The following is a 26,869-nucleotide window of genomic DNA, read 5'->3' on the forward strand; positions in this document are numbered from 1 at the left end:
TTGGCACCCAACCTTCACCAGGTGAAGGTTAGACATATAGGTGACTTATAAGTTACTTATGTGCAGTGGTAAATGGCTGTGAAATAACGTGGATGTTATTTCACGCAGGCTGCAGTGGCAAGCCTGTGTAAGAATTGTCAGAGCTCCCTATGGGTGGCAAAAGAATTGCTGCAGCCCATAGGGATCTCCTGGAACCCCAATACCCTGGGTATCTCAGTACCATATACAAGGGAAATATATGGGTGTGCCAGTATGCCAACGTGAATTAGTAAATTTAGTCACTAGCCTGTAGTGACAAATTTGGAAAGCAGAGAGAGCATAACCACTGAGGTTCTGGTTAGCAGAGCCTCAGTGAGACAGTTAGGCACCACACAAGGAACACATATAGGCCACAAACTTATGAGCACTGGGGTCCTGGCTAGCAGGATCCCAGTTACACATAACAAACACACTGACAACATAGGGTTTTCACTATGAGCACTGGGCCCTGGCTAGCAGGATCCCAGTGAGACAGTGAAAACACCCTGATATATACTCACAAACAGGCCAAAAGTGGGTGTAACAAGGCTAGAAAGAGGCTACTTTCCTACACTGGATCCCTGGATCTGCAGCCCATGCCCGGACCACTCACAACGTCTGGACTCCTGGATCCGCCACCATACTCCGACATCAAAAATCTCAGCCCTGAGGCCCACAACCCGAACTGTACCATTGCTTCAACCTGACACACCAAAGGTCAATCCTCCTGCCACCACTGACACTTCTCCTGCAACGCACGAACCACCGCAAGCTCCACCCAGCGGATGCCCGCCCTCAAACCTCAACTTAGCTGCTTACTACTAAACGCCGGATCCCTCTGCAAGCCTGCCATAGAAATCTGGGACACCATCACCTACCTCACACCTGACATAATGTTCATCATCGAAACATGGCTCACCCCCTCATTTGCACCGAATATAGCCACCTCAGTGCCCCCGGATACAAGGTAATCCACTTAGAACAGGCACAGAGGAGGCATCGCCACCATCCACAAGGGCTCCCTTCACTGCTCCGCCTCGGACAATGACACAACCCCCGTCATGGAACGCCTCAACTTCCAGATCAAAGCTGATGCCAGTACCATCAGAGGAACCCTTGCCTACTGACCCCTGGGATGGAGCTTCTCCAGCCCCATCCTGGACTTCATTGCCACTCTGGCTATTGACTCTAACCACTACATCTTCCTGGGGGACCTCAACTTCCACCTAGAGGACCGAACAACTCTAACTCTGCCTCCCTCCTCGAGAACATGATCATCATCAGCGCCTCTATATTCATCAACGCCCTCACACATAGCGCAGGACACACACTGGACCCCATCTACTCCAACAGCATCCGAACCAAGTTCTCCCATACAACAGGGGTAGCATGGACTGACCACCACATTGTCCACTTCACCATTGAGGAATGGCCGGAATCCCCATCGAGACCACCGACCCTCCCCCACCGCAACTGGAGTAGATTTACAGAAACAACCTGGATCTCCACCCTCAAAGAAGCACAACGCGCCCAAAACTTCACCAACTGGATGTTCTCAGCAGCCAAAACCATAGACCCCATCCCCACACGACCCCACCCTAAAGTGCATCACCAATATAAAATTACCAAGCAGGCCAGGTCGTTCACCCTAGAACTCCTAAGCCTCAAACACCACTGTGGAAAACTAGAGCAACACTGGTGCAGCAACAAGACCCCCACTAATCTCAACCCCTTCAGGACCGCCCTCAGCAGTTACCATCACCGTATCAAGGAGACCAAGAAGGAAGCACTAAGGGCCAGATGTACCAAAGGATTTCACCCATTCTGTGTCTATGGGAAAAAGTTTCGTACATAGGGCCCTAAATACCTGCATCAAGACCAGTACCAACCACACCAAATAATTATTCAGTATTGTCAGAGTTCTCCTGCCTATCTGCCACAGAGAACAGTATCCACACCTCACAAACCCTTTGTGACAGGCTCTTGGACTTCTTTCACCCCAGGACCGCTAACATCTACAGCAACTTTGAACCCCAGCCTACTGACCTCGACCACTTCCGCCCCCTATCCCACTCCTCCCCACCGGATCTCTGACTGGAAACAGCTCTTCACCAAAGACACTATCGCCATCACGCCCTCCATTCACTCCGGATCACCTACAGACCCATGGCCTCACCGCTTCTACAAACTAGGAAGAGAAGTAATAGGAGCCTACTTCACAGAAATTTTCAACTCCTTCATCTCCACAGCCACTGTCCTCGATGCCTGGAAGCACGCTGGGGTCATAGCCCACTTGAAGAAACCATCAGCTCACCCTAACGAGCCCCAGAACTACTGCTGTATCTCGCTCCTCCCTTTCCCCACCAAGTCTTAGAAAAAAAGCCATCAATCGCTAGCTGGCAGACTTCCTCAAAGACAACTGCCTGCTTGACCCATCCCAATCCGGCTTCTGTCCCAAATACAGTACAGAGACCGCAATGATCGCCACAATCAACAATATCGGACACCTCCTCGGCCTTGGAGGAACAGCAGCCCTCATCCTCCTCAACCTTTCTATGGTCTTTGACACAGTTTCCCACCACACCCTCAGCACCAGCCTCCAGAACATTGGCATCCAAGAAGACGCACTCCGCTGGCCCACCTCCTTCCTCTCTGGCTGTACGCATAGGATCCTCCTCCCTCTTTCGTCTCTGCGCCCAAAGACTGCATCTGCGGTGCTCCCCAGGGCTTCTCCCTCAGCCCCACCCTCTTCAACAACCACATCACTCCACTGGCTGACATCGCCACGCGCCCATGGCTTGAACATCATCTCCTCCGCCCATGACACCCAGCTCGTAAAATCCCTCATTGATGCTGCCACCATGCGAAGGAACTTCCAAAACTCCAAGACTGAAATTGCTAGTTGAATGGGAACCAACTACCTCAAACTAAACTCTGACAAGACCAAAATCCTCATCTGTTGGAACAAGCTGCCCCGTGCACCCCCATAGGAACCCCTTGTCCCCACCCGACCACCGCCTGGGACGACACATGGTGGCCCACCGCCCTAGGGCCCCTTCCAACCACGCACACAATCTCTGCTTTATCCTGGACACCCAGCTCACCATGAAACAACAGATCACTGCCGACTCCTCTTCTTACTTCCACATCATGTGCTTGCTCTGCAAGATGTTCCGATAGATCCCCTTCGTGACCAGGAAGTCAGTCACCCTCCTCTCCAGCCCCCTCTACTACGGCAAAGCTCTCTATGCCAAAACCACAAAGCAGCTCCTTAACAGCATTCATGTCATATAGAATGCAGAGCGAGACTCATCCTCGACCTCCCCAGAAGAACCAGCATCTCTCCCCGCCTAAGGGACCTCCACTGGCGCCCCATCCAGCAAAGCCACGACATCAGACCTGCCTATATCACCAAACTCATTGCAGTCCATCGACCCACCAGAGAGCTCTGCTCTGCCAACCTCACCCTGACCTACGTCTCCTTGCATTCATCGCTAGGTGGCCACTCCTTCTCCCACCTTGCTTCCAAGACCTGGAACATTCTCCCAGTCGCTGGAAGACTTCAGAAGACAGCTATGGACATGGCTTTTCGACTGCCACCTCCAAACGGCCAAAGCATGCAGACCCCCCAGGGTGACAAGTTTGCACTTTATAAATCTCCGTGATTGATTGATTGACATGCATGTAGCTGATACAGTATGACTAATAAAACACTGGCACGATCTCCTATAGTAGCAGTGATGGTTAAACATTAGCAGAACGATTTATTTATATTGCAATGTTACACCATAATAGCATGAGAAGGAAAACAGGCTTGAATCAAAAGCACAATAATAATTCCGTAAATCAAGATAGAGCAGGATAATTTGGCCCTCCACCCCTGGAACCTTAACTTTATCAGCACTGAGAAGCCTTGCTCAGACTTCTCTCGCTCTTTCTTTGGGAACGATGCAGCAGGGGCAGAGGCTGGGGGCATGATGGGAGAGCTGCACACCTCCTTTTATGGGCTTCCCCGAGGCTTCCAGTCCCCTACTTTCTATACGCTAAAAGAGTATTTACACAACATCACATTCACTTCCCTCACCAGTGGTTCTTGTGATGTTATCAGCGTTTTCACTAACTTAAGATACTTGCTTCTTGCACTCACTGCTACTAATCGGTCATCCTCTCAAGCTCATTTGGGAGTCAGTACAACCTCATTATTATGTCTTCCACGTTTCCATATGCCTCTGCCTAACACAGTAAACACAGCACCCTGGCAGATATTTTTATCTATTAAAAATGGCAACAACAAGTATCACAAGATCTTCTGCTATTTCAGCGTGCTACATGGGATTTCTGCAAGCATTTTACTCATCAACACTGCCTAAGCTAATTAACTCTTTCGCACACTATTCCTTTTATACTGTACAGTGGGCTTCCCTGACGTGATAGTAAAACCTGCTCAGACGGAGCAGAATCTCTCTGTGATGCATTTGTACTAAGGAAAGCAGCTTGACATTACATGAAATCTGTTTTTGATGGAAAATTGTTTTTTATTTTACAAAAAAAAAGATTTTCTTTGTGTTAACCAAAAATGTAAATTGCATATTTGATAAAAACTGTGTATTTTGAGAAACTGAAATACTGATGTTTGGAAAAAAAATGATGTAAAATCCAAAATATATTTAAGTTGCACTTTACTTGATTGTTCAGACCGGTTTGAGGAGATTTGGAGGTTTTAGTATTTATGAGGCAGTGTCCTCTTGCTGCTGTGGCTGTTTTTCTCGGTCTTATGTGTTGGGGTGGTCGGTGTTCTACTACAATATAGAACTTTAAGTAACACAAACACAAAAATTGTATCCAGAATATGGACTATCACTATGTAATGGCAAGAATAGTTTTATTTACAGCATTAACATATATGTATATATAATATACAAGTATATAATTAATTAATTACCTACAGTTATAATTAGGACCAAGTTTTCCCAATAGACAGAGCTGTTTTTGTTGCAAATAACTTTGGCACTGTTTGATGAACCTTGACAAAATGTTCAAAACTCATACACTAGTTAGTTCAGCTCCTGTCTGAAAAGTTTTGGGATGAATTGTCAAGCAGTGGCTGAGAAAAAGGGGGGACCAAAATGCTTTTTCCCCATGCAGTGTCTATGGGGATTTTTTCATTTTTCGAACACGATTACACCCCGAACTGCTGAACGGATTTACACCAAATTTTGCAGAAAGTTAAATCTTGGGCCATAAAGATCTTTTTGTTGTTTTGTGTAAATTTGTTCAGTAGTTTTGGAGTTACTAAATAAATAAAATATAAATGTTTAGGGACACGGATCCTTTGTTGATCTGTGGGTACCAGCAAGAGATACACAGGTACCCACAGATATGGCCAAAAAGCAAGGCCCTGATTGGCTGGCCACAACCTGAAAGGAAACTTGGGGCCTCCATTTTTTTTCTTGGCTGGGACCCTAGGGAGAAAACAAACAAATATACACACAAGGGATCAAGATTAAGCAGTATCCAGATCATATAGGACATATAAAGGGGTCTCTGAGGAACCCCTCATGCGCCCAAATATTGACCAATATTTTTTTTATTTATTGAGTGATCCGCTGAATCACTGGGGCATACAGCACAATGCCCCAGTGTAAATCCACGATGGATCCACAGATATGAAACCCAGTGGAACAAAAAAAAAGCACAGTTGCAAACCATACGCCCCGTTGCGCACAGCCTTGGGCCCTGTGCAGTGGTGGTTTTATTAACGTACAGTAATTATATATTACTTTCCATTTTAAAACAACAAAAACTGAAAATCACTTTAAAAAAAATCCCCAGAGGTTACAGGGACGGTATAGTTAGGTTCATGTATTACGCCCACAAAACTATAAAAATTCATCCGTTTTAGATATACTTATCTGAAGAAACTATACCTCGTGCCATTAAGTAACTTTGGGGCACCAGGTATAGTTTCTTAACTATAATTGCTGAATTTCAATATATTTTTGTGAGTAAAACATTAGCCTAACTAACGTCCCTGTAACCTTTGTTTTTTTTTTTTCAGGTGTGTGTGTGTGTGTGTGTGTGTGTGTGCGTGCGCGTGTGTGCGTGTGTATGTGTGTGTGTATGTGTATATATATATATATATATATATATATACACACACATATACACACACATACACGTGTAGATGTGAAGTTTAGAATAGTAAATTTAAACGTATAACATATTCCTTTGTGATATTATAGTAGGCAACACTGAATATGATTTTTTAACATTACTCAATAATGCAATGTACATCTCGGTTGTCACTACAAATAGCCCTGGTACGTATGGTCACTACTATGATTCTCTGATGTGGTCACTCTTGCTACAACTGTCAGTTATTAGTAGCTCGTGACTATTTTCATCTATCAGAAATGGCGCATAGAAAAGGTTTGTGATTTCTTATATAGAGTAAAAAATTCTGTCTGAATTACCTATTGACTTTAACATATGCTTTTCACAATACATACATCAGGGCTAGTGCCTTTATCATAATAATTCATAAGAAATAGATCAGGTGCATAGCCATAATAATTGACTTACCACCATAACCAACTCAGTCCTGCTGTATAGAATATAAACTTTGCCACAAACAAAAAGTGCAATGCAGGCCTCCTTTGTGGTGGAAGTGCACTGATTCAGCCCAGTCAAATCCTATACTCAAGGAGAACTAACGTGGGTGGAACCTAGGACCCTCACTCAGTAGTACTAAGTCCTCTATTTTTGTTGGTCACGTAAGGTCAGGCAAAAGTTGCACTGTCAAGCCAGAGCTAAAAACCTAAGTAGATAAAGCTATCCCTGGGCTCTTAAACACAAAACTGGATTCTGAAGTCTAAAGTTGATAACTGCCCTTCTCCCATCTGTGCTAATGCCAGAGGAGGAAAAACACTCTCAATGATCTAGTTATCTCACAGCTGTGTGGAGAGTGAGCTCTTTCTTGTGGTAGTACCCAGCGTCTTTTCGATCAAAACATGTATTCCTGTCTACCAACATGTGGACGGAGCCAAAGCGCCTCTCCTGGTATTGCTTTTTAAAGTCCTTTTTAGGTTAAATACATAATATCTGGTGACAGCTGTATTCAGACCTTTGAAGCCCCCCCATTACCTAGAAATCTGCATGTGTTAAAGTAAAGCCCATTTATGTGAAATTTCTCAGAGTTCACAATGTAAAATGTCTTCTGATTGTATTTGTCTCAGGCTTACGCCACTTAAAGCCTGTTGTCACTGTATTTGACCCAAATATTGTCAGTTATGAACAATGAAGGTACTTTGTAGGTAGGCTTACTTAACTACTTATTTGTTAATATTTTTCAGGTGAAACTTTTAGTTTAATACAAACAATCAAATTTGCCTCCAGTGAACTATATAGCAAGTTACTTGTATTAGTGTTGAGTTTGGCTAATGATGCTTAAACTTCAGCCATTGATAGAGAGCACAACAAGATAAAGGGACTGTGTCTCTGCAAGAAACATGAATACAGACTAATCTGCAATTACAGGGACAAAGGCAAGACCCTCAAACTTATTTCTTTGAGCATGCACTATCCTATGTTAAGTTGATTTAAAAAAAAAACAACAAAAAAAAACTTCTCAACATACGTAACACATCATCTTAATATGACAGACTTTCCACACCTGCTTTACATGGGCCCTTGTACAGTCATAACCCGAGTGAGAAGGTAAACAAACTTTATGGAGTGCAAGGGACAGAGGAAGAGCCAGAGCACAGTCTGTTTTTCTTTTTAATTAGGTCTCAGCCCCTTGGATGGTGGCTGCAAATCCCCAGTATTTGTGGATGAGAAGGTTTTGTGGGGACGTTTGATGAGCCTAGAAAATTTCCTGTTTGCGACACTTTTTGAGTGTTAGGGCCATGTCAGAAGCCATGTTAGGGGTTTGCTGTTCGCAGAGTTTGGAGCCCCGGTTTACAAACCTATTTAGGCTGTTTTAAAGTAGGGTATGGACTATCCTGATAACGTCAATCTGATGAACAAAAGTTTTCCCAGTCAGTGATGAGGGCAGTTTTGGAATAGGATAGTGTGAGAGAACAGGGCTAATTGCAGAGGCCCCCTAACTTTTTGCCCCATTTTTAACTTCTTGCTAGTGTTTTCCTGACTCTGATGGTGCTCTGGGTACTGCTAACCTGCCCCAGGGTCTGAGCTCTGTGTAAAATCAGTATGCAAATTAGGCTAATTATAATTGGCTAAGTCAACCTACCTATAAGTCCCTAGAATATGGTAGGGCATGTAGGTTTAGGGACCCCAGCATAGGTAATGCACCCATAGGTGCACTGCTGAGGTGCCCAGTGACATTTTAAAGTCAGGCCTGCCTTGCTGGCTGCTTTTAAACTAAAGTTATATGCAAATTTGACTTTGGAATTAAAAGTAGTTCCAAAGTCTTAAATTACCTTATTTGTACATATACGTCACCCCTCAGGTGTGCCCTATGTGCCTCTAGGGCTGGGTGCCGTGTAACTATAAGCAGGGACCTTATAAAAATAGTTTTATAAGCCCTGGCGAGGTAAAACAGCCATATTCGTTTTTCCCTCATTGTAGTGAATGGCCTCCATAGGCTAGAATGGGGAGACTTTATTTTAATTTTTAAAGTCCCCTTATGTAACAGATACCAGAAGTTTGGTATCAAATTAATTGTTATAAGAAATCCCACAACTTCAAGTTGTTGGATTTAATATAATTTGTTCAGGTGAAGAGTTTTAAACTTTACCTGAAAAGTTGCCAACTTCAGCCCTGCAGTGTTTTTGCTGCTGTGCTCCGATTGGCCAGCCTCTGTCAGCCTAGCCAGGCTGCCTTGATGAGGTGTGAAGTGGCCTGGCTCCACACAAAGATATGTACCTGGGGGAGGGAATCTCCCTTCAACAGATAGTGAAGCAGGAAGCGGGAGGGCTGCCAAACTGGTCTTCAAAGGCAGAGAAGGACATTTGGAGCAACCCAGCAATACCCTCACATCCTGCAAATCCAGACAATTAGGTGCCCCCTTGATTAGATTAGGAGAGGGCAAGAGAGGGGTGTGTTAAGGATTTTTAGCCACACCAATGGGTGGGCTCAGCCAGATGTAATCTCCAAAAATCCCTTTCAGCCATGATGAATTTTTGAGGAATGTTGCTCCCTGGGGTTGATTTTTGCCACACTTCCCAGGAAGTGGTCATCACAGGGGAAAGGACCCTGCCCCTGATTTGAAAACCAGGACCCACCTGGTTTTCATCCAGGAGCAAAGATAAAACTGGCAGACCTGCACCCACACCTCAGTTCCCTACCAGATCCCTACCAGGAAGAGCTACAGAAGAAGGACTGCCCTGCTGGACCACTGGCCTGCACCTGGACCATGCACTCTGAAGGACTGCACCAGCTGCACACTTGGGCTTCGCCACAAGAAGGACTTTGCCTGGCTTCAACTGGTTCAAGGAGGGACTCCCTGTTTGCTACAGGTGAAAAATTGCTAACCAGAGTCCCCTGCACCAACTCCTGAAGAAACCAACCAGCTGACACTGTCCAGTCGCCAAAAAGGAGTTTGCGCCAGGTGCATTCTGGGAGTTGTAGTCCACACCCCCAAGGATCATCTCAGAGCTTCTGGAACCTTGGGGTGAGCTGTGGACCCCAAAAGAACCTTAAAGGAACATCTGGAAGAAGATCCAGAAGTTTGGTGAACTTTGGAGAACTTTTGGAAAACAATTCCATAGAGGGACCGACCCGTCGCAGCAACTCTAGCCGGCTTGCCTCAACCGCAACCCGGCCTGACTTGCAGGTTCGTCCCAGTGAAGAAAATCTCAAAAAAAGATACTAAGTCCGAATGTAGGAAGTTGACCGGGACCTCCCAGCCAACGTATCCGAGGAGGGCTCCAAGGATGTTGGATCAAGATCCAGGTTTGCCCCGGTCGAGGGATTTTCACTTCGAAAAAACGACTAAGTCCGAAAGTAAAAATCTCCACCGAGGAATCCTGCGATGCGTATCCGAAGAAGAGTTCCAGGAGGTCGGATTGGACTGGCAGGTTTGTCCCGCTGTAGAAAATCTTCCGAAAAACCACTAAGTCCTAAGGTAAACTTTTGACCAAGGCCTGCCGCAGGCTCTAGCCGAGCCGGGTTCCATCGTGGTCGGCCTTAAACTTTGACTTTGCCCCGGTCGAGGTGCGACCAGATTGGCGCTTTTTGTTTCTATGCGCTAGAAAACAATAATTCTTTAAAAATTCATATACCCGGTTCCCCTTATCCAATGTTACTTGTTTTTGTGTCATTTTAAAGATAAAAAATATAATCTATTGTTATAAATTGTTTTCGGATTTTTAAACTGTTTCCTGTGTTTTATTTAATTACTCTTTTGTGATATTTGAATGCTTTACACTCTGTCTCCTAAGTTAAGCCTCGTCGCTCGTTGCCAAGCTACCAAGGGTTGAGCTGGGTTTAATTTACTGAGACCTAAGTGGAGGTTGGTGGCCTATTGCTAAGTGTAGGTACTTACCTGCCCTTACCAATAACCCATTTTCCAACAGATAGGATGAGTGTTCTGCCACTTGTGGCTTGGATTTGAAGTTACACCACCTCCCACTGCATATTTTCAAAGAGCATAGTAGAAAAAGAGAATAGTAATAATTCCCAAAAGATAGCACTAAGAAGATGTTATCTTAGAAAGGTGGCTGCTACCTCAAAACTTTCAGAACCCTGGATCTTGGAAGATACTGAGGTTTGCAAATTATTGTTACTCCAGTATTGGAACTTTCAGAGATTCACATGCTTGAATCATTCCCTGTCGTCAAGGTGCTAGAGCTTCTCTCAGGAGGTTCTGAAGGGTGCTGTCGCCTGATTGGTGGAGGATCAGGTTTGGTCCTTTTCACAAAATGACTCTGATAGACTATGAAATTGAAGAGGCCTAGGGCCTTTTTCTCTTCAATATGTTTTAACATTACTTGTGAAAATTGTACCGGGACTCCCATCTCGACGACGGGGAATGATTCAAGCATGTGAATCTATGAAAGATTCCAATGCTGGAGAACTACAGTTACAGGTAAGTAACTTATTTTCTTCTACTGTTTAGTCCCAATTCTGTTTCTTCATGATCATGTACATTTATAGCCTCATTCCCCAGTCAATCATTGCCCTTGTAGATTCTGCTGTCAGTTATGAAGTAGAAAATATGATACATTATAAAGCATCAATGTAAATTAAACGGTTTGCACGGTCAGGGAAGCAGTCATAGGTATTTGAAGCATTATATACAGCCATGCAGTCCTTATTGTAGGTGTGCATCATCTTGAAGCCAAACAAGCTTGTATAGTTTTGCACTTTATTAAATCTACTTGTGTGGCCAGATACCATACACTAAGGCAAGATCTGGGGTTTCTGCTTTGTGAGAAAGGGATGATGCTGGAGATTGTTTGCCTTCTTTTATGCCCTTCATTGTAATGTTGCTTACTCTCATTTCGCTCTACATGCATATTTCCCTCCGCTCCTTCTCTCTGTGCACATTTACATGATTTTCACTCTGCTCTTCTTTTTTACATTTTAGTTTTTCAACATTCCATATTATTTCTCCCGATTACTCATTTGCTTCTTTTCCCTGTTCATACAAACATGTCTGTATAGCAGGTATATATTTCAAGTATGTTTCTGCGTGGCTTCAGCTTTTGGATCCTTGTCTAATTGGTGTGGTCATTCTGTCATTAACAGTGGAAGTTGAAGCACAATCGGAAGATCAGGAAACCAGGACAGACATCCCAGTTGCACCATCCACTCCATTTTCACACCTCAAATCACTTGGAATCCTCAAGACACCTGCAGGTCAACGACTTAACATGGAACATCGTTTGGGAAGATCATCTATGGTAAGCAATATTGGAAAGGCACAGAAAGTTCAAATGTCTCTCCCAAAGCACGTTCCATGACCACACTTTAACTTTCTAATCAACATTAACTATGGAAGAGATCAATATTTCAAATAATATTTAATAGACATCCTTTTCATAGCAATAGACTCTTGCTATGAAATGGATGGGGTTGTTGAGCATGCAGGTATTGTCATGAATACACTGGGTTTTTGTGAGAGTATGGATTCAGAGTAATTTCCCAATTGGAGCATGTGATTGGCTAGGAGGAAGGGAATCGTAAAATGCCTCAATTTTTACATTAGGTGAGGTAGGAAGCTGACTCTCTATATAGTGCACTAAAATGAAGTGCACTGTGCAGAGTCCAGTGGATCCCCAATTGGCAGAGGCAAACGTAGATAAGACTAATGCTCTGTTTGTGGTATTGTGGGTGTAGGAGGCTGGCCTAGCTTATAGTGGGTACCTTGGGTACCTTGTGGTACTTAAACCTTGTGCCAGGTCCAGTTATCCCTTATTAGTAGATTAGAGGTGTTCTAGCAGCTTAGACTGATAGAGGTAGCTATAGCAGAGGAGCTTAGGCTGAACTAGGAGACATGCAAAGCTCCTACTATACCCCTTATATCAATTAGCACTATATTATAAGAAAACACAATACTCTGAGTTACTAAAAATAAAGGTACTTTATTTTAGTGACAATATGCCAAAAGTATCTCAGAGGATATACTCCCTTAGGAGGTGAGTAATATACACAAAATATACACACACACAACCAAAATCAGGTAAGTAAACTGTTAGAAAAGTAGTGCAAACACTGTAGAACACAATAGAATGCAATAGGAGAAAATAGGCCTAGGGGCAACACAAACCATATACTCCAAAAGTGGCATGCGAACCACGAATGAACCCCAGGCCTAGTTAAGTGTGTAGAGGGTCGCTGAGAGTGTGAGAGAACACTAAGGGTGTCTAAGATACCCCACCCCAAGACCCTGAAAAGTAGGAGTAAAGTTACCCTACTACCCCAGAAAGACAGTATAGTCGAGTTAGGGGATTCTGCAAGGACAACAACTGACTGCAAAGCACTGAAGACAGATTTCTGGACCTTAGGACCTTTAAAGGAAGGGGACCAAGTCCAAGAGTCACCAAGTGTCCGGGGGGGCTGGAGCTCACTAAACCCCTGATGAAGGTGAAAAAGGGCTGTCTCCAGGTGGAAGACGCTGAAGATTCTGCAACAACTGAAGGTGCCAGGAACTTTTCCTATGGTCAGAAGATGTCCCACGGCGTGCTGGAGGATGCAGAGTTGCTTCCACGCAGAAAGACCGCAAACAAGCCTTGCTAGCTGCAAGAGTCGCAGTTGACGGTTTTGGGTGCTGCCAGGGCCCAGGAAGGACCAGGAGATCGCCCCTTGGAGGAGGAGACAGAGGGGGCGCTCAGCAACACGGAGAGCCCACGCAGAAGCAGGCAGCACCCGCAGAAGCACCTGCAGAGGCGTCCAGAAGATCTGAGCACGACGGTCGACTCAGCGCAACAAAAGAGGGCCCCACGAAGTCGGCGTCCAACTCCTTGAGTTGGGCAATGGAGGGCGGAGTGCTGGGGACCTGGGCTAGGCTGTGCACGAAGGAAGTCCCGCAAAAGTGCACCCGAAGCCCGAGCAGCTGCAGTTCACACAGTACACAGGATTACTGTCTGATGTGGGGAGGCCAGTACTTGCCTCCACCAAATTTGGACAGAAGGGCCACTGGACTGTCGGGGATACTTGGATCCAGCTCCTGTGTTCCAGGGACCACGCTCGTCAAGATGAGAGGTGACCCAGAAGACGGGTGATGCAGAAGTTTGGCGCCTGTGTTAGCAGGGGGAAGATTCCGTTGACCCACTGGAGATTTCTTCTTGGCTTACAGTGCAGGGTGAAGGCAGATGAACCCCAGAGCATGCACCACCAGGAAACAGTCGAGAAACCCGGCAGGATGAGGCACTACAAAGTTGCTGGTAGTCTTCTTGCTACTTTGTTGCGGTTATGCAGGTGTCCTGGAGCAGTCAGCGGTCGATCCTTTGCAGAAGTCGAAGAGAGAAGTGCAGAGGAACTCTGGTGAGCTCTTGCATTCATTATCTGGTGAGATACCCACAGGAGAGACCCTAAATAGCCCTCAGAGGAGGATTGGCTACAGAGAAAAGTAAGCACCTATCAGGAGGGGTCTCTGACGTCACCTGCTGGCTCTGGCCACTCAGAGCTGTCCATTGTGCCCTCACACCTCTGCATCCAAGATGGCAGAGGTCTGGGACACACTGGAGGAGCTCTGGGCACCTCCCATGGAAGGTGCTGGTCAGGGGAGTGGTCACTCCCCTTTCCTTTGTCCAGTTTCGCACCAGAGCAAGGCTGGGGGAATCCCTGAACCAGTGTAGACTGGCTTATGCAGGGAGGGCACCATCTGTGCCCTTTAAAGCATTTCCAGAGGCCAGGAGAGGCTACTCCTCCCAGGCCCTTCACATCGATTTCCAAAGGGAGAGGGTATAACACCCTCTCTCAGAGGAAGTCCTTTGTTCTGCCTTCCTGGGACTGGGCTGCCCATGCCCCGGGGGGGGGGGGGGGCAGAAACCTGTCTGAGGGTTGGCAGTAGCGGTAGCTGCAGAGAAAACCCCGGAAAGTTAGTTTGGCAGTACCCAGGCTCTATGCTGGAGACCCAGGGATGCATGGAATTGTCCCCCCAATACCTGAATGGTTTTGGGGTGACAATTCCATGATCCTAGACATGTTACACGGCCATGTTCAGAGGTACCATGCTGACGCTACATATAGGTATTGACCTATATGTAGTGCACGCATGTAATGGTGTCCCCGCACTCACAAAGTCTGGGGAAATTACCCTGAACAATGTGGGGGCACCTTGGCTAGTGCCAGGGTGCCCTCACACTAAGTAACTTTGCACCTAACCCTCACTAAGTGAGGGTTAGAGATAAAGGTGACTTATAATATATTACTTAAGTGCAGTGTAAAATGGCTGTGAAATAACGTGGATGTTATTTCACTCAGGCTGCAGTGGCAGTCCTGTGAAGAATTGTCTGAGCTCCCTATGGGTGGCAAAAGAAAAGCTGCAGCCCATAGGGATCTCCTGGAACCCCAATACCCTAGGTACCTAAGTACCATATACTATGGGATTATAAGGATGTTCCAGTGTGCCAATCAGAATTGGTAAAATTAGTCACTAGCCTGCAGTGATAGTTTTACAAGCAGAGAGAGCATAAACACTGAGGTTCCGGTTAGCAGAGCCTCAGTGATAATTAGGCACCACACAGGGAGCACATACAGGGCACACTTTATGAGCACTGGGGTCCTGGCTAGCAGGATCCCAGTGACACAGGTAAAAACAATCATATATACAGTAAAAATGGGGGTAACATGCCAGGCAAGATGGTACTTTCCTACAGTGGGTGAGCAGGTAGACTTATCTGAGGGTAGTGCTAAGCTTTTGTTGTACTCACAGGCAATAAATGAGTCACACACTCAAAGAATAAATCCGAGACCAATTTAGAAAAATATCAGTTATTTTTATTATTTAATGTTTCAAACTCTAGAACTTCGGGTAAGTAGACTTTTACGCATAAATACTTTGCAGTTTCAAAAATAGACTCAATTCAATTTTCAGAGTTCCCTCAATGTTATCCTATGGAGGAAAAACAATGTTAAGCAAACACAGGGTTGGCAACCACTTATGAAGTCAATCTCAGGGAGTTAAGGTACTGATCAGAACCACACCAACAGGTCACACCGGGCAGCAGTGGGGCGACCAGATACAGAGATGCTGTAAGGGGTCATATGCCATTGGTTTCCTATGGGAATTTGGTCCTCTGGAAGACAGGCTACAGGCTCTGGCTAGGAAGCCAGTCAGAGGCGGCAAGCAGGTAGGTTGAAGACTTGAGATGTCCAGGAAGGTAGGTGCACCGTTGGTCCTCGTCTCCAGGGTTGATGGATGCATGGGTGTCCTTTGACATTGGATTTCCATGTCCTGGAGTACCCACGGTCAGGAGGTCCTGCATGTTGAGACTGCAGTTGTCATCAGGGATGCCAATACGCAATCAACCAAGGTGGACTCTAGCTCAGAGGAGCCGGGGGATGTTGTTGGCACTGATGGCCCTCCTCAGTTGGTGTCAGGAACGACAGGTGCAGTTTCTGCTGTAGGTATCGGGTTTCCTCTCACCACCAGGCTGTGGGAGAGGTGGCCAGCCTGCTTGATTGTAGGGGACATGGATGAGTCAAGGAGAAGGGGCACCTGGGTGGTCTTGGACTCAAGACAGCTGGGGATCTTTGCTGGTACAGTTGATGGGCTTCTCACCGGGTCATGGTCGTTTGATGCAGAGATCACTTCAGGTGTCGGGTCTCCAAGCTGCAGAGTCCTTGTTGGATACTTTGTTGCTGAGCAGGTCTGCTGCTCACGGGTGTCAGAGTCTTTTTAGAAGGCAGGCAGACTTCCCGGGTTCCTTGCAGCTGCATGACAAGCCTTTTTGTGCAGAGTCCGTTGGGGTTAGCGGGCAGGCCGAAAGGGTTGGTACCAGATCAGCTGTTTCTCCTTCCTCCTCTTCTGCAGGGTCGACTCTTCTTTGTCCTTCTTCGTAGGTAGTCAGGATCTGAGTTCTAGGGTGCCAGCTAAATACTCAGTTTAGGGGTGTTGCATGGAGTGCCAGTCGATAGCCACTGGTCTGATCACCTTTATGGTGACTATACCCTTTCTATGACCACTTAGTCAGGGAAGTGGGCATAACCCTAACCCTAGTGGCCTAATTCCTTCCAAACAAGTTTGAGGAATTTTAAAAGTACTGTCCACTTCAGCTCATCCACCTTAGGGGTGGGACTGGCATGATGTGGACACACATTTTAATCTGCCTACTTTTCCTGTCTGGGCTGCTGCCAAAAGTGGAGTCAGGATAAGCGGGTTGGTCATCCCTGCCGTTTGGAGAGACTTGGGTTGCATTTCAAAGGTGGCAAGGCTGTTTAGCTACCCGCCCTGCAATGTCAATCCTGCTCTGCCCAGAAAAAGGCTTTGTTCTAGGCCTCCAAGAACATTGGTTCTCACCTCAGGGGGCAAGAACTCTGTCTAGGATGGCTGCACTGGTTTGGACCAGTCAGTGAAAACACCAAAAGCTGGGGAGGCTTTCAGGGGGCATCTCTAAAGTGCCCTCTGTGTGCAAAATCCATCACTGGTGTCAGTGAGTTTATTATTCTGATATGTTTGATACCAAACATCCCACGATTCAGAGAAGCTGTTATTTAGCTGGGGAACTCATAATGACCAGTGTCCAGCACATACATTTAAAATGGCCTCCCTGTGCACGTATGTCCCAGAATTGACAGAGACACAGTAGGGGTATATCTGCTTATGCATATGTGCCCTCACATGTGCCTGTATGCATCCTGCCTTAGGGGTGACTTACACCTGGCACATGCAGTGTTAGGGGACCTGGCACACAGGGGTGTGTGTTAGGTTGTGTTTTCAGTTTAGCCTGCAGCAACACACGCATTCTGGAGTGGCAGCACTGTGGGTTTGGTGAGGGGTCCCTGAGGGTGGCACATTTGGTGCTGCAGCCCTCAGGTTGCTCTTTAGTACCCCAGGCCCTAGGTACCAGGAGTACCCTTTACTGTGGACTTAGAGTGGTAGATAAAGAGTTTGCTAATTGGGCAAAACAACTGTGCAGTTTTGAGGAAAGAGATATGGTACTGGGGACCTGGTTAGCAGGGACCCAGTCACTAACAGTCAAAATTACACCAGAAACCAGGACAAAAGTGTATGTGTGTGCGGGATGACCATGTCGAAAGAGGCACTTTCCTACATCACTCCCTCCCAAACGAAAGAGGATGAAACTAACCTTCCCAGAAGAGTCTTCATCTTCTAAGTGGAAAAACCCAGATAGCCCATCTGCATCGCTATGGCCAGTCCCAGGTCTGTGTTTCACTGTGAAGACCATTCCCTGGAGGGAGATGGACCACCTTAACATTTTGAGATTTTCACCTTTCATTTGCATGAGCCTTCTGAGAAGCCTACGGTCAGTTTGAACTAGGAAGTGAGAAACAAGTATGGTCTCAACTTCTTCAGGGATCAAATCACAGCAATGGCTTTCCTCTCAATGACACTCCAAGGCTGCTCTCTAGAAAGTAACCTACTTCTAATAAAAGTAACAGGTTGGTCATGGCTAACATTGTTGATTTGAGACAGGGCTGCTCCTATCCCATGTTCAGAGGCACCTGTCTGGACAATTAACTGTTTAGTGTAATCCGGAGCTTTTAGAACAGGTCCTGACCACATTGCTTCCTTGAAGGAGTGAATGTCCTTTTTACAGCGGACTGTCCAGTTCACTTTCATTGGCATTTTCCTAGAGGTTAATTCTGTGAGATGTGTGAGAATTGTGCCTTATCTTTTCACACTACTCCTATAGTGCCCAGTCAAGCTAAGGAATGCCCTGACTTGATTCTGGGTTGTTGGAGTTTCCCAGTCCAGAATTATCTGAATCTTGGCTTGCAGTGGTTGAACTTGTCCTCCACCTATAAAGTGGTGCAAGTATACAACCTGGCCCTTCCCTGTCTGGCACTTGCTTGCCTTGATAGTGAAGCCTGCCTTTAGCAGAGCCTCAAGGACCTAACCAAGGTGGATCAGTTGATTTTGCCAGGTAGAGCTAAAAGACAGCTTTATCATCAAGATATGCTGCACTAACTTCTTCTAACCCAGCAAGGGCTTTGTTCAGCAACTGTTGGAAGGTGGCATGAGCGTTCTTCAAACCAAAGGGCATAACAGTGAACTGATAATGCCTATGAGGTGCAGATAATAGACATTTAATTTGCTCCAGGGGTCAGACCTATCTGCCAATACCTTGATGTGAGATCAAAAGTACTGATATATTTGGCTGCCCCAAGCCTATCAATAAGTTCAGCAGCCCCGGGAGTCGGGTGGGCATCTGTTTTGGCACAGCATTGAGATCCCTATAGTCCACACAAAACCTTATTTCTTTCTTTCTTTTCACCGTGGGAATGAAGTTTGGGGACTAGGACAACTGGGCTGGCCCAAGGGCTCAGAGTGCTCAGTGACTCCCATTTCCAGCATCTTGCTGACCTCTGCTTTGATGCTCACTTTGACATGATCAGGTCTATATATTTCGTTTTTGACAAGCAAGCTGTCTCCAGTAACCACATCATGGGTACATCATGTACCCTGGAGTTAGAGAAGTCAGGGGTCAGAGAGAAGAGGTCAGTATACTGATGCAAGACTTGCTTGCAGTCAGTCTGCTGTTGGTCAGCGGGGGTGTCTGAAAAGACTACTCCCTCAACTTCGCCATCTTTTGGGTTGCTCGAGAGGACATTAGAGAGAGGTTCACTCTCAGCTTCCGTCCCTCATCAGTGACCATAAGTATGGTAATTTCAGGTCTGTAATTAAAGGGTTTCGGGCAGTTTACTAGGATCACCCTTTTGGGGTTCCTGCAAGGGCCAAAGTCCACTAAGTAGGTGACTTCCCCTTTCCAAGATTGTATAGGTTCCACTCCATTTGTCCTGGAGGGCCCTGGGAGCCACAGGCTCCAAGATCCGTACCTTCTGCCCTGATTGGAACTCCACCAGTGCAGCCTTCAGGGTGCACCAGAGCTTCTGGAGCTCTTGGTTTGCCTCAAGGTTTTTGGATGCCTTTTCTATGTACTCTGCCATTCTGGAGTGAAGGTCAAGTACATAGTCTACTGTGTTTTGCTTTGGTTCTCTGAGAGGTCTGTCCCATCCCTCCTTTATGAGACAAAGTGGTCCCTGCACAAAATGCCAAACAAATGTTCGAAGGGGGAAAACCCTACTCCCTTCTGTGGTGCTTCCCTGTAAGCAAAAAGCAGGCATGGAAGTAAGACTTTCCATCTCCCAAGTTTTTTTAGGGAGTCCACCAATCATGCCGTTGAGTGTTTTGTTAAATCTCCAACAAGACCATTGCACTGGGGATGAAATGGGGTAGTGAACTCATAGGTCATACTACATTCAGCCCACATGGTCTTTAGGTAGCCAGACATGAAGTTGGTACCTCTGTCTTACTCCACCTCCTTTGAAAAGCCCACTCTAGTGAATACACCAATGAGGGCCCTAGCTACTGCATGGGCAGTAGTAGTCCTCTGGGTAATTGCTTTAGGGTACCTGGTTGCATGATCCACTACAACCGGTATACATCTGTTCCCTGAGGCGGTTGGAAGGTTAAGGGGACCGACTAGGTCAATCCCAACCATTTCAAAGGGAGCCCAAACCACTGGAAGTGAAATTAAGTGGGTCTTTGGGTGGCCACCTGGCTTGCCACTGGCTTGATGGGTGGCATTGGTGTTACAAACCTCCTTCACCTTCTTAGACATGCCTGGCCAGTAGACCTGGTTAACAACCTGCTCCATGTTTTTGCCAGGCCAAGATGCCCTGCTAGGTGGATATTATGGGCCAAAGTGAGGTGAAACTCTGAACTGCTGAGGCACTACCACTCTCCTAGTGGAACCAGGTTTGGGGGTCTCCGGCCTCAGTGTAAAGGAGTCCTTCCCCCCAATAGGTCCTGTGGGAGTCACCGATACCTCCCTTTTCCTGATCAGCAGCTTTCTGTCTCAGGCCTTCAAAAGTTGGACAGGTTTTTTTGTACCTTGCGCAGATCTTCTCTAGAGGATCCACCTGGCTGTGTAAGGCCCAAGCTCCCAAGGCTCAGTTTCCTCTGGGTCTGCTTTTTTTATTTCCCTGAGGATAGGAAACCTGTTATGTGATCTGTTTTGAAGCTGGTCCCCTAGTCCTCTTGCCCTTTCTCTTGGTAGATTTGCCCATTATTCCAGACTCCCAACTCTTTTTTTTCTTTTTTTTTTTCCTCCCTGGGCCTTGCTTTGTGCTCTTGTTTTTACGCAAACCCATTCAGGGATACCCAGCATAGCTGCACAGGCCTTCCTTTCTACCTCAACCCATGCTGAGGACTCCAAATCATTATCTAGCAGACGTTGCACAGGGATTGCAGGAGATACCACCATCATCTTCTGGCCAGTAATCCCTCCCCATTCTAAAGATACTATCGCCATGAGATGTACCTTAGTCTGATTATCAGTGTTGATGAATGTGTATGTCTCACCAGTCAGATACTGGTCTGAGGATACCAGTTACTCAGTCACCATGGGGACACTGGCACCAGTGTCAACTTGAATCCAATAATGTGAGGCTGCTGTCTGTAGCTCTCCATATTACTGGCCTAGACAGCCAGGGCAGCTACATCCACCCCACTCTGAGACTAAAGTTGCCTCAGTAGGCTCAATGACATGGCCAAGGCCTACATGGAATCACATCTGTAGACTTCCCAAAAGATTTATGGCAGGTGCAATAGAGGTGTTCTTTTTGTGGGGACAGGTCTGGTCTTCAGTTCGGTTTCCAAGAGCTTTGCAATCAGGACACCAGGCATTTTTGGAATCCCAGTTTTTCACTTTGTGCACACCCTTGAACTGTGAGGAGACTTGGGGCCCAGTCTCCTCTGCAGGATTTTGGGGGTCTTTTGAAGACTCTTTATTTTTGTCCTTCTTTTAGGTGGCCTCTTTCCCTTATTGGGGCTTTTTGGTCTCTTTCCTGTGCCCTCCCCCACAATGTACGTTGTGGTCACACTTGTTTTGATCCAGTGGTCTGCCTTCTTCCCCGACTCTTGAGAAAGTGGACCTAGGTCTACCAGCAACTTGTTTAACTTTTCCTGCACACAATTAATCAACAGATGATCCTTCACCCCTTAATTGTGAAGCCTTTCATAAGCTTGCACATTGTTACCTTTTAACCTGCCATTCAGTGTTTTTACTGAGAAGTCCACAAAATCAACTGAAGACTGACTTGTTTTTTTTGTGTCTCCCTGAATTTTATTCTGAACTCTTCAGGAGTAAGCCCAAATCCCTCAATCAGGATATCCTTCATGACGTCACAGGACCTCCCATCTGCCTCATTCAGTGTCAGGAGTCTAACCGTGCACTTTCCAGATAACAGTTCCCACAGAGAAGAGCCCCAATGTTTTTATTAGTTTTCTGGCTACACAGGCCCTCTCATAGGCTGTGAACCATTTGGTGATATTTTCACCTTCCTCATATTTGGGGACAATCCCTTTGGGGACTTTAGGGTCAAAGTGCTGTACTCTGTTCCTAGTTAATAAATTGCTGCCACCATCCATGGTTGCTAAACCAATTTCTCTTCTTTCTCTTTCTGTTGCTAGGATTCTGTCTTCCAATGCAAGTCTCCTAACTAATCTCTGGGAATCTCCTCTTCAGAGAGTGTTTCTCTGGACCTTAAGGAACCTAAGCCACTCTCACTAGAGGGAGATGTCCTAGACACTCACTTGGGGTACAGATTCCTCTGTTTTAAGTGGCGGATGGTCCCTTCCTTCCTTCTCAATTGAGTTGTCTTGATCCTGATTTACAGGATCAGTGGCCTCATCAGAAGGATGGACTGCTCTGCGAGTAGCTTCTGGAGCTTTACAAAGGTAGGTTTATTGTGTACCCTTTACAGAGGGCCATTAACTATTTGTGGGCAAACTTAAGGTAAGGGGTGATGTCGAACTACCCCGCACTCTCCTCTGAGGTACTCATTAGTTTACTAAAGTAGGGAACGTTTTAAGCTAGAGAAAAAAATCCTAACTCAGTTTGTGCAGTCCTAACTAGAGTACATTTTGTAACGTTTTTACTGTTAGGCTACAGGGACCTAACTAGGGCCCTAACAGTACTTTTAAGAATTTGGAAAAATGGGCAAGTAAAAAATGCAATTTCTCTATAGGCAACTTTTGGATTTACCCGTGTAGTCTCTTTATTTACTAAGTGATATCAGCAAATGCAAAGTTGCATACCCCACTGCTGTTCCACCAATGTAGGAAGCTGGCTCTCTATATAGTGAGCTAAAATGAAGTACACTGTGCAGAGAGTCCAGTGGCTCCTTGATTGGTATTGCTGAGGCAACAGTAGATAGGACTAATACCCTGTTTGTGGTAGTGTGGGCGAGCAGTTAAGCTTATCAGAGGGTAGTGCTAAGCATTTTTTGTACGCAGAGGCAATAATTGAGTCCCACACTCAAAGAATGATTTCAAGAACAATTTAGAAATATAACCGTTCTTTTTATATATGTTTTAAACCCAAGAACTTCGCAATCAGGTAAGTAGAGTTTTAAGCATAAATACTTTGCAGTGTCAAAAATAGACACAATGCAATTTTCAGAGTTCTCTAAATGTTATCCTATGGAGGAGAAACAATGTTCAGCAAACTGGGGATTAACTATGACTTATGAAGTCAATCTCAGTAAATTTTAAGTACTGGTCACTGGTAAGAACCACACCAACAGGTTACACCGGATGGCACTTGGGTGGCCGGGTGCAAAGGTGTAATAAGGCATCAGGTGCCCAGTGGTTTCCTATAGTGGTTTGGTCATCGTGAAGACGGGCTGCAGGCTCTGGCTAGGAAGCCAGTTAGGGATGACAAGCAGGTAAGTTGAAGACTTGAGATGTCCAGAAAGGTAGGTGCACCGTTGGTGCTTGTCTCCGGGACCCAGGGGTGACGGATGCAGGGTGTCCTTTGGTGTTGGGTCTCAGCGTCCTGGATTTTTCGCTATCTGGGAGTCCTGTGTGTCGAGGCTGCAGGTGTTGTTGGGGAGTTCAGCAGGTGGTAAACCAAGGTGGACTTGTTCTCAGGGGAGCCTGGAGATGTCGCTGGCACCAGTGGCCCTCCTTAGTTGGCGTCAGGTGTCAGGTTTTTTCTCACCACCAGACTGTGGGAGAGGAGGCCTGCAGGAAGGGGCAGGCAACTTGGATGAGTCCATGAGAGGGAAGACTTTGGGGGACGCGGGCTCAGGATAGTTGGGGAGCCCTGCTGGCACCGTTGGTGGGCTTCTCACCAGGTCGAGGTCGTCTGGTGCAGAGGTCACTTCAGGTGTTTGGTTTCCAGGCTGCAGAGTCCTCGTTAGATACTTTGTTGCTGAGTAGGTCCGCTGCCCACAGGAGTCTGAGTCTTTTTAGAAGGCAGGCAGACTTCCTGGATTTCTTGAAGGTGCAACTGCAGGACAAGTCTTTCTTTGCAGAGTCCGTTGAGGTCAGTTGGCAGGCCGGAAGGGTTGGTACTGGGTCAGCTGCTGCTTCTCCCTCTTCTGCGGGGTGACTCTTTGTCCTTTTTCTTCGTAGGTAGTCCGGATCGGCGTTCTAGATTTCAGGGGTGCCACCTAAATTATCAATTTAGGGGTGTTACATGGAGTGCCAAGCGGTAGCCAAAGGGCTGATTACATTTAGGGTGACTACATCCTTCATATGACAACTCCCGCTGGGAAGGGGGCATAACCCTAACATTAGTGGCCTCATTCCTTTGAAACAGTATGGAGGAATTTAAAAAATAGTGTCCACTTCAGCTCGTTCACCTTAGGGGTGGGACTGGCATAAAATGGTACACCTCCTAATTTGCCTAATTTCCCACCTGTGCTTCTGCTAAAACTGGGGTCAGGACAAGGGGGAGGGTTCTTGTGCAGTGCTGCATTTGATTTTACACACAGCCTCAATCCCATGTGGGCATAAATAAGAGGAGTGCGCAACGCCAACTGGGTCGCATTTGCATTAGTGTTACCTTGCAGTGGCTTTTGAGTATTAGGTTGATAATCCGTGGCCGACACCTGCTGCAAAACATGGACCCTAAAGACTGCGGCTGTGCTTCCAGTGGCTCGTGTTCATGTGCGGGGTCATGCAAGTGTGAGAACTGCAAATGTAAATCCTGCAAAAAACGCTGCTGTTCCTGTTGCCCTGGTGAATGTGATAAGTGTGGCCAGGGTTGTGTGTGTGCAAAGGAGAATCAATGGAGAAATGCAGCTGTTGCACCTAATTTGCAGATTGGCTTATCGAGTGGAGCTTTAACACATGAGGAATTGTACTTTTTGATTTATATTTTCGTTATTGTGCAAGTGACCAATCTTTAATTTAGATTTTTATAACTTTGTACATAAATGTTCTACTGATAAAGTAACCAAACTTGATGGGGGGGGATTGGTCATCTCCGCCATTTGGAGAGATCTGGATTACATTTCATAGGCAGCAAGGCCTTTGAAGCTCCCCACCCTGGAATGTCCATCCTGCTCTGGATGAGGTGTTGTCACCTCTGCCCAGAGCAGGCCTTTGTTCTGAGCTTCCAAGAGAGTTGTCTCTCACCTCAGTGGGCCAGAACTCAGTGTAGGGTGGCTGCACTGGTTTGGACCAGTCAGTGAACACACCAGTACCTGGTTAGCTTTTCAGGGGGCACCTCTAAGGGGCCCTCTGTGTGCATAAAACCATTTGTGGGGTCAGTAAGGGTTTATTACTATGAGATGTTTGATACCAAACATCCCAGGATTCAGAGAATCCATCATGTACTTGGGGAACTTGTAATGACCAGTGTCCAGCACATGCATTTAAAATGGCTTCCCTGTGCACTTACTATGTGTCAAAAGCGACAGAGACATAGGGGCATATGCTCATGCATATATGCCCTCACATATGCCTGGATGCACCCTGCCTCGGGGGTCGGGGTGGGCAGCGGGGGGCAACCTGGCACATGCAGTGTTAAAGTACCTGGCACACAGGGATGTGTGACTGATCATGTTTTCAATTTAGCCTGCACCAGCACAAGCAGGGACTGGTGAGGATTCCCTAAGGGTGGCACAATTGGTGCTGCAGTCCTCATAGACTTTTCTTAGTACTTCAGGCCCTAGGTACCAGGGGTACCATTTACTAGGGACTTACAGTGGTAGCTGAAGAGTTTGCCAATCATGCAAAACAATTGCGATTTTTGGGGAAAGAGACCTGGCACTGCGGCCTGGTTAGCAGGACCCAGTGCACTAACAGTCAAAATCACACCAGAAACAAGACATAAAGTGTTTGTACGGGGGTGAGGGGGTGACCATGTAATAAGAGGCACTTATCTACATTTGAATATTTGTAAATATAATCACTTTGAGTGGACTGAGGCTGTCAAAGTTATTGAAATACCCTCTGCCACCCTTGATCCACAGTAAGATAATGTATTAATTGAAAAAGCCAAAGTTGAGGGATAAGTTATAGATTGGAATATGTTTTTCTTCGTATAAAAACCCATCCTTAACTAGTCAAATGTTAGAAATCCTAAAGTTATAGCTATAACTTACATTAATAATTTACATACCATCTTCAAATTACTCTGTCCCGCACCTGTATATGCATTGTGTTCACCTTACTTGCCACACTATATTAACTATAACTGCAGTGGCATAGAGTGGAGTGTGGTAGTGTGGACTGGCATACAGTGAAATAGCATATTATGGTATAGATTGGTGTTGCATATAGCGCAGTGGTGTAAAGTGGAAAAATGTAGTGTGTTGCGATGCACAGTGGAGTGGCGCATAGAGGAATTGCATACACTTGAGTCGGGCAGTGGAATGCTTATAGAGTAGAATGGCATAGAGGAGTGGTGTACGATGAAGTGGCGTACAGTGGCGAGAAAATAAATATCTGCTCCTTTTTAAATCTCCAATTAATATGGAAGTTATTCATATCACTACTTGATAATTCTTTAACATCAACATGTGCATAGAAATTCACAGGCAAATAATGTATAGTAAGGATAAGCTTTAATTTTTCTCTTATTTTGGCAAGAGGAGTTTGCTTTAAATAACTCATTGATGCATGTCTGCAACTTCAACTAGTTGCACTCAGCCACTGCTTATGGAAATGTCCTTTGTTGGCTCCTGTCTCTTCTGAGACAAGGTACATTCAGCACTGGAGCTTTTCAAGAAAGGTAGGGCTACTGCAAAGTACTTGGGCCTTTCCATGGCCCCCTTGTCACCCTTAATTAGCCTTTCAGTCCTTTTGTGGCCATAGAAGGTGCTTCCAGCCACGTCTGTACCCTCCTAGCCACTGTGGTGCGCACGTTTCCTGACCTCTATGTGGCCAAAAACCTGGTACCCACAGGCAGCCAGAGGCCGGACCAGTCCAACACAATTGGAAGCCTTACCATCTAGGGAA

At 46.1% G+C, this 26,869-nt stretch overlaps 1 protein-coding gene and 1 pseudogene across 2 annotated transcripts in view; both read left to right on the forward strand.

Moving 5' to 3' along the window:
- Positions 1-26,869, forward strand: part of HASPIN (histone H3 associated protein kinase) — an 854,350-nt gene that overhangs the window by 315,952 nt on the left and 511,529 nt on the right. For both annotated transcript variants that reach the window (XM_069217741.1, XM_069217740.1), the window contains exon 7: positions 11,731-11,885. In XM_069217741.1, coding sequence (XP_069073842.1) covers positions 11,731-11,885 — 155 coding nt within the window. The remainder of the gene's footprint in view (positions 1-11,730; positions 11,886-26,869) is intronic.
- On the forward strand, positions 24,489-24,719 carry LOC138268259 (metallothionein-like; annotated as a pseudogene).

This window comes from Pleurodeles waltl, chromosome 12 (genome assembly GCF_031143425.1).
Source record: "Pleurodeles waltl isolate 20211129_DDA chromosome 12, aPleWal1.hap1.20221129, whole genome shotgun sequence".
NCBI classification, from domain to species: Eukaryota; Metazoa; Chordata; class Amphibia; order Caudata; family Salamandridae; genus Pleurodeles; species Pleurodeles waltl.